Source organism: Sinocyclocheilus rhinocerous, unplaced genomic scaffold (assembly GCF_001515625.1).
Source record: "Sinocyclocheilus rhinocerous isolate Xijiao unplaced genomic scaffold, SAMN03320098_v1.1 scaffold716, whole genome shotgun sequence".
Taxonomy (NCBI): domain Eukaryota; kingdom Metazoa; phylum Chordata; class Actinopteri; order Cypriniformes; family Cyprinidae; genus Sinocyclocheilus; species Sinocyclocheilus rhinocerous.
The window spans coordinates 7,186-15,116 of NW_015647020.1; the positions used below are offsets into that span (position 1 = coordinate 7,186).

At 38.3% G+C, this 7,931-nt stretch overlaps 1 protein-coding gene across 2 annotated transcripts; it reads right to left on the reverse strand.

The window, feature by feature from the left end:
- Positions 1 to 2,272: 2,272 nt before the first annotated feature.
- LOC107708282 (uncharacterized) lies at positions 2,273 to 6,060 on the reverse strand. 2 transcript variants are annotated; one of them, XM_016512465.1, is made up of 5 exons: positions 5,960 to 6,060; positions 5,474 to 5,707; positions 2,842 to 4,845; positions 2,679 to 2,759; positions 2,273 to 2,444 (listed from the first exon to the last, which is right to left on the reverse strand). In XM_016512465.1, the coding sequence occupies exons 2-5, from the start codon at positions 5,703 to 5,705 to the stop codon at positions 2,374 to 2,376; spliced, it is 2,388 nt and encodes a 795-aa protein (XP_016367951.1). In that variant the 5' UTR covers positions 5,706 to 5,707; positions 5,960 to 6,060; the 3' UTR covers positions 2,273 to 2,373. The 2 variants fall into 2 exon arrangements, with proteins under 2 accessions (XP_016367951.1, XP_016367952.1); XM_016512466.1 differs by having other exon boundaries at positions 5,474 to 5,711; positions 5,964 to 6,051.
- Between the last annotated feature and the right edge of the window lie 1,871 nt (positions 6,061 to 7,931).

The window sequence follows — 7,931 nt, forward strand, 5'->3', positions numbered from 1 at the left end:
CTAAGCAACTAACCCTGATTGTAAACAAGCTATTTCGAAAGTGAATCCCGTATATGAGGGATGCGGGATATATGTCATTCGTGAAACTTTGCTGCATGTACAGGGTATGTGGCTGTTGGTCCTGTTAGCAGCACGTATTATCCGGCTTTGCTCCTCCCGACCGCAGACGCAGGTTTACAAGCCACGTTTTTCAGTCAAATTCTTGAATTTCCCCCCCTTATGAGCAACACATTTTTGTACACGATAAAAGCTCCTTGTGGTTTCTCGGTTTGTCCGATTTAAGCATCCATAAACAATGCAAAACACTGGCATTTTGAGTTTCTGCTAGTGATTCCTATGGAGAAAAATCACTTCCTGCCCTCCAGCTGCATTTCGCGCGTCATCAGAATCACGTGATTGCAAACAACCTATTGTGTGAAAAATAGTCTGCTGTCATCATGCTGTAAATTATTTGAATAATAATACTTCACTATGCTAAATAAGTGTTATTTTGGGGAATCTGTTCTTTACATGACCTGCTAAAACCATATTACTTGTACTTTTACTCAATTACATGTATAAGGAAAAATAGTACTTTTTACTCTTTTACAATTTCATATAGGCTACGCTTAAAAGTAAGTAAAGTGCATATGTCATCATGACTTAAATCTGAAGAATATAAAAATAGTTCACCAAAAAAAATAAATGTCAATATGTCAGTTTTCCCACTGTCATTTTCACCTGCATGATTTCACAAAAGGAGTAGTTCTGAAGAATGCTCACGCTTTTCCCTACGACCATTATGACAGTGGATGGGAAACATAAAAAAACATCATATTCCAAGTATTCCGAAGCCATATGAGGCTGTAAGGAACAGATTACAATTTATGTTATCATTCCAAGTCATTCAGACTTTAAAAGGCATAGGTGAGTAGATGACAAAATGACCTTTTTTCTTTATGTTTGGTGAACTATTCCTTTTAGACAGTCTTTGGACTAGTAATGTGTTTTTATAATAAACATTGTGGTAGATCAATGAATTTCAAGTTTGACAGGTTTCTTTCCAAAGTTCATGCATCAAAACTAGAGAAAATCTACTGTTACTTGTTTTCAAACATCAATTTAAAAAGCTAAAAAGTGTGTAATTTTAACAAAGTACATCTGAATGTGGATACTTTTTACTTTGTCCTAGTATTTCTTGGCTAGTAAGACTTTCAATAAAGTAAAATGTTTGGCATTTGTACTTGAATACAATTTCTCAATTGTTTTACAACTCATCATATACCCACCATTTCAGTTTAAAGCAAAAGATCTGATGAATGTTTTCAGTCTAATGACTGACAAAATTTAGTAATATAAATACATAATTTGCAATTATTTGCTACAGTGTTTTAGATAAGCACCCGTTTTACACACAATAATCTTGAAAATTAATTTTAATTTGAGGTTAGCTCAAAAATCTGATGGGACAAGTGTCCCCTCAGTTTGGGCATGCATCTCGGTCACCTCATTATAATTACTCCCCTGATGGCTGCACATTGCCTGGATGACTAATATCAATACCTCCTCAACTATAAGATATAAAGATCCCCCTAACAAAATGATCTAGAAATTACCTAAAAAATGATCAGTCTGCTGTTTTCCATATGAAAGTGAATGGTGACCACATTCATATACAAATGTAAAGAAATTATGACAAACACTAGTTCTGGGCTTTCATTTTCTGTGTGATTTTAAATCAGCCAAGTTGGCTTGATTTAATCCTTGTAGTCATCTTTGCTTCCGTATCAGGCAGTGTGCTGGAACATCACATCATCACTAATCAATTGGATAAATCATTACCACGTCAAGCATGTATACCTTTTTTTCCATCTCTAAATGTGTTAGTAACATTTAATGCATATTCATATAGATTTTGGTCTACTCTGGACTAACTCTAGTCTCCATTTTTTTATATGTAACTGACTTAACATTATGACCAGTCTTGAAACAAATTAGATGACTTGTAAGACTAGTTTAAGACTTTTAATGCAACCAGCCACAGATCTCTGTGTGGATCTAGCCTTTTGTTGTGCAACTTGAAAAATAAAGGTTTAGAAATCAAAAATGTACATCTCATATCTTTTGAGATATAAATAACACTCTTATCTATCATTAGACGCATCTAATGTGCTCAAGCAGTTTGCATCGTACGGTCTTAAATGCATAGTTTTTTTGCAGTATTTATTAAAAATATAATTGAGACAACTTCAAATGGACCTTCTGAGGCTTCGGTGATAAAGCAAACAGCATGTTCACACTCATAAGTACTTTATTAAATCACTGCTTAAAAACCATACAGGTGGGTATTTGATTGTAGGAAGGGTTTGAACGTTTGTGATGTTAATGCACCTTCTAGCTCTCCATGGGGTGTGCACACTGACCACCGGTAGCAATAAACATTGTGTCTTCCTCTTGTGTGATCTCTGAAGAGATAAAAGATGAATAAAAAGAAAAAAAATGTGATAAATAGGATTTTAAATTTGCATTCAGTACACACACACACACACAGTTTGGGCATAATGGGTTTTGCGAAGAATATAACATGCAAGTACAGTTCATTTATTTTTGCTGTATCCCTGTAAAGTTAATTTGTCAACGATCAGGCATCACAATTGGCCTAATATGAAGCATTCTTTTGATAAAATGTATTATCTTACCTTGTGAGTACTCTTTCCTTTCTTTTTTCTGAATCCTTCTTTCAGTTTTAGACACCTGCATTCTTGCTTTCCATGCATTGTCTACCAGAAGAAAATACATGTAACAATATAGAGTACATACACAATTTCGAGAATTTTGGCAATGGTATATTGGAAGCCCTACCTTTCTGCAGTCTCCGTAACATTTTCTGATTTGGGTTGTTAATCCAGTCTTCCTCACTCTTTTCCCAAGATCGCCATCCAAGGTCACCACATTTATCTTGAGCAGGGCTGGGATTAAGGCATTGGCAATCTTCACACAGTCCAGTCTTTTCACTCGGTTTAGCCAGAGAAGCAGCACAGCATTTTGCCAAATAACTTCCTGAAGTCATCTTTGGGGTACCATGGAAGCCCTCAGTAGCCCTCTTCATGTAAAAGTTCTTCAATTCAGTAGTCTCTTCTCTTTTGCAGCTAAAACCATCTGGAAAAGGCGGCTTTCTATGATCCTTTCCTTTCACATCATATCTACATGATGTGCAGAAGCGAAGTTTATTCTGCAGTGTGGAATGAGAAACCCAATCACACTTCACGGAAGATCCAGCTAACCTCAAACTGCTTTTTGCTTTGCACTTGCAAGTATGAAATGAACAGTGCTTCTGATCTGAGATGCCAATTGCTGGTCTTTGGTTCTCTGTGTTTTTCCCATTTCTGAGAGGAGGTGGTTCAAGACTAATGGCAAGGGACATCTTTGGCTGCTGCTTCTCTGGAAGGTCAGGATGTTGCCGTACAACCGGTAACTTACTGTAGTAGTATACATTACCAAGGTCAGCCAGCCAGCTTGTTGAGGGACGGTATGGGGAGCGGGACTCAAGGGAGTTAAAGGAGTCATGTTTAGTTGATGCACCAGTTTGTAGATTCTTCTCTGCTGGAATACCAGTGGAAGACTGATTCTGGTTTGATAGAAGATCACTAGATTTAATCTGTGGGCTCAGCGGCTTCTGGGGAGTTAAAAACCCATTCTCAACCATCCACTCACTGGAAGGCACATAAGGCATCAAAGATTCTACTGACCAGATAGAGGCCTCTAGCTGACATGGATGACCATGATATTTAACTGACGCACCAGGTTGTAGATTCTTTCCTTCAGGAACATAATTTGGCTTTGAGATAACATCACTGTGTCCATTCAGTGTGCTCAAAGGTTTCTGAGGAGTTAGAAGACCGTTATCGGTCATCCACTCAGTGGAAGGTACATAAGGTATCAGAGACTCTACTGACCAGATAGAAGCCTCCAGCTGACAAGGCTGGTTATGGTTCTCCATGTCAAATGGCAGCCGCAGAATCTTAAAGTCAACGTTATTGGAGGTGTTGCCATCTTCTCTGCTCTTTGCCTGAAAAGGCATCTCTGAGTTTTTCTTTGCTTTGATGCTTTGGGTAATGACAGATCTGCTTGGTGTAGGATAAGTTTTCAAAGTTCTACAAGATGGAGAAGTTCTCACCACAGTAACTTCTGTACAAGCAGGGAGACGATGCTTCGAGTACCTTAACATCTCAGCTTCAACCCTCTGTTCATCCTTCCTAAATGCTAATGACTGGTAAGCGCACAAGACGACATCCCCTGAAGATTGTACAGAACCCAAGCTGCACTGCAAAAGGTCAGTTTCATTATGGCTAGCTAGCTCCATGTTATCCTTGTTCTGAAACTTCTTACGCCCAGAAAGCATTTTGTCGCATTTAATTTGCATATGTTCAGCTTGAAGGATTTCACTCTTGGGAACAGCAGACAAATCAGTAGTGTTGATCGCATTAGTGGCATTGTAATTTTGAGTTAGCATGGATGTACCTTCAGGGCAAGTTACTGATTTGTTATCCAAGGAGCTGGGTGATGTTGACACTGGACTGCCAGTACCCCTACCTGATTCAGAACAATTGTGGGATATTGCACGTTCATGTGAGTCTATGCTACGACAAAGGGGTTCAGTTTGCACCTCAGAGCTGACCATCACACGACCAGGGGGCACACCGTTTTGAAAATGTGAGTGGCGGGTCTGATGAGCAATAGTTGGAGCCACATGGGGAGTCATACGTCTGTAGTCCAACATGTGCAGTTGAGTTTGAGGAATCATGTATCCAGGAACTTCTAAACACTGGAGAGGTAGTAATGATGGCGGCATCATCATGCCATAGCCTTAAAAAGAAAGAACAGTTATATTGCTTATGTGTGGGTTTCCATTCAAGCTAATCAAGGTCTTCCACTGCAAGCTAATCAAGGTCTCCAAAGTTACTAGGAAATTACAAGGTTAGTCTGATCAGGGTTTAAGCTAAACCCTGCAGGACAGAGGCCTTCTAGGACCAGATTTAAGGAAGCCTGTTGTAAATCCAAAGGTTGACATTTTGAACATTGCATACATTCCATCCATCTCATCATTACACAAACTGCCACAGGCACTTAAATCATGTGAAGTTTAGCAAGTCTTCATCAGAGATAGAAAGTTATAGCTTATACTGGACACCTAATAATAGGCCGGAGCAGAAACATTAGGAATTTTCCAGCTTACGATGGATTCCTAAAGATCACACTTAATTATGAAAAGCATGAGGTTCCCTCCATGTTTTCACTTGTTTGAGAGGTTAATGTGGTCAAGACAATCTAGAAAAGATCTAGAAACATTTAGAGACATAAAAGAAAAGTGATTGTTCATCAGGTAAAATTAAATTGGAGCACAAATATAAAATAAAATCCTGAAAAACTGAATTTGAAATCAGTTAATAGTAGAATCAATCATATTTATCAAAACTAGAAAAGAAAATGATACCTAATCCATGAAAGCCACCATAGGGCACATATGGAGTTGACATGGACCATTGATATGGGAAGAACGGCTGGACAGTGGGAACGTAAAAGGGCTGGTTTCGCTGGAGATGCTCTTCTGGGTGTAATATTCTGGAGGGCAGAGGACCAGGGCGCTGAGGGGCTTGTGCATGCAGTGGTCTATGGAGTACACTTGCAATACCGCCAGTGAGATCTTGGGTTGCTATAGCAGCCATATCTTGTGCAGAACAAGTCCAAAAGAAGGTTTTGGTTACTTGGCCAGAAAAGTTTTCAAATTACAGTCAACCAAAAAGAACATTTGTTTTTGAACTGAAGCAGATTCTCATTTTGGACAAATTTCTTGGCAACTAAAGACCGGTGGTAATTAAAACATCAAAAAGACAGATGGTAGTAACTAAAATGGCTTCCTTAAATTATTATAACTCCAAATTAAACAGAGTATGTGGCTTCATTTTTTCATAGTGCTTACCTTGAAGTTTTTTACACCAAAGGAAAAGCTTTCACAAAACTAAAAAAAGTTAATCCATAGTTTTCCTCAAGTTTATATCAAGAGTGTGTTGTGAACCCAGAGGAAACCACACCCAAGTAATTAGACCTATTAATCAGGATGAGTTAATTAGGATGACGCATGATCTGATTAGGCAGTCCTGCTGACTTTATTAGAAAGGCTACTGGTTCCAGAAAAGTTGTTTGGTTTTAGTTCAATCAACCTTTTCATGCACACCAACCACAAACACAGAAAGACGATAGGCTCATTTGAGATGCCAAATGCTTAGCTTTACACAAGAGTAAACACTTCAGAGGACAGGACTGAAATGAGTACATTTAGTACAGATCAGCCACCAATGAGATCAAAGTTGGATATTAATTGAATAATGCTTACGTGCATTGTTTCTAATAAACTGATTGTAGCTTAAATTTTCTTGTGTGTATGTTTAAAGATGACTAACCCATACAGACAATGCAGAGTGCTGGGAATGTTCACAAGTATTTTATCCAAATAAAAGACATTTAGGAGTAGCAAAAACGCCAAGAACATGACCACCATATTTAGGGATAGTGGGTGTAGCCTTATATGAAGCTCTAATGACACAGCTAATGATTTGAAACTTCGATTTGATGCCTCAATGACATCTTGTGGTTGCAGACATTAATTACAAGAATGAAAAGAACAGACGTATATTCTTGTGGAGACCTGACAGGCTACCTTGAAAGAACAAACCCGGAAGGACAGGACACAGAATGCATCTATGTTAGAATTTAGATGTGCTGTAATCTTGTTGCTCAACTGACTGTCCCAGCACATTTTACAGTTTTTCTCAGTCACTTTAGCACATTTCTCAGATCACAATTGAAATTCTCAAAACTGCTTGTTCAACCTCCACACCATCTAGCCACATCATAAAACCAGTTTCTCATTCTTTGAATACATTTCCAAATGCTTTGGTATGTTTATGCAATTAATTATGTACAATTGTCTGTTGTTTCCTACATTATCAATTGTTTATGTCATGTTGATCAAAATATATCATAGCCTACTGGTTCTGTGTTGAAAAGTCTTAACCTAAAACATAGGCATTAGATCATTGCATAAGTTATCAAATTCAGAATGGCTGAATCAGTTGTCATAATCTCTCAAGCATATATTAGACTATTTGTCCTGAATTGATGAATTGCACAGGTAAACTAACGAAGAGTAATGTAAAGCGTTAGATCAACCAATGATCGAACCAGTTGTCTACAATAGCTCAGACAGAGGTGCATCTCATGAATATTCAATTAGCAATATATAGACAGAGCAGAGGACAACATAAGACTGGAACAGACTACACGATTTATGCCCAGATTTTTGCCTCGATTTACAATCGACAAGTTGATGCTAGTTGCTGAAAGTAAGAGCCAGTCTGCAGATTTTGACCGATTTCATGGAAAATTGCATAGTGTATGATGGTCACAGATTCAGATTTTTTTTTTAGCAAGCTATTTAAACATGTTTGATATTATGACCCAATTTTTAAAAACATATTGCTTTTATTTGTCACACTTCTCCTGAAAATGAGGCGTATGTGAGTTTGTTGTGTTCAGAATGACTTGAAATTCTGTCTCCAATCCAAAGAAGTGTGTTTTTGGTTGTAAGGGAAAGATAACTTTGTTCAGCTTCCTAAAAAACCCAGCGTTATGTAAACAGTGGATGCAGTTTGGTTTTCCGGGGCAGCAACGGAGTTTCACAAGCGTGTTTAGTGACAAACGTTTTAAACAAGGCCCAGTTCGATGCTGGATTTGCACATCGTTTGATACTGAAAGATGGAGCGGTCCCAGCTATAAAAGATCCCGGTCATGATTCAGAACTGCAGACGGTAAGTGAAACGGCATCAAATGTCTGTTTTGTTGGCATTCGGCGCTCAAGTGCTCGTCACTCTTTAGCTCCGCCCACTAGAGGG

What these genes read in the sequence shown, in the direction of transcription:
- LOC107708282 (XM_016512465.1), bottom strand. Translation starts at nt 5,705, where the DNA reads ATGGCTGCTATAGCAACCCAAGATCTCACTGGCGGTATTGCAAGTGTA. An exon ending in TGGTGGCTTTCATGGATTAG is followed by an intron (nt 4,846 to 5,473) that starts GTATCATTTTCT and finishes TTTCTTTTTAAG; the next exon opens with GCTATGGCATGATGATGCCG. An exon ending in GTTACGGAGACTGCAGAAAG is followed by an intron (nt 2,760 to 2,841) that starts GTAGGGCTTCCA and finishes TTCTTCTGGTAG; the next exon opens with ACAATGCATGGAAAGCAAGA.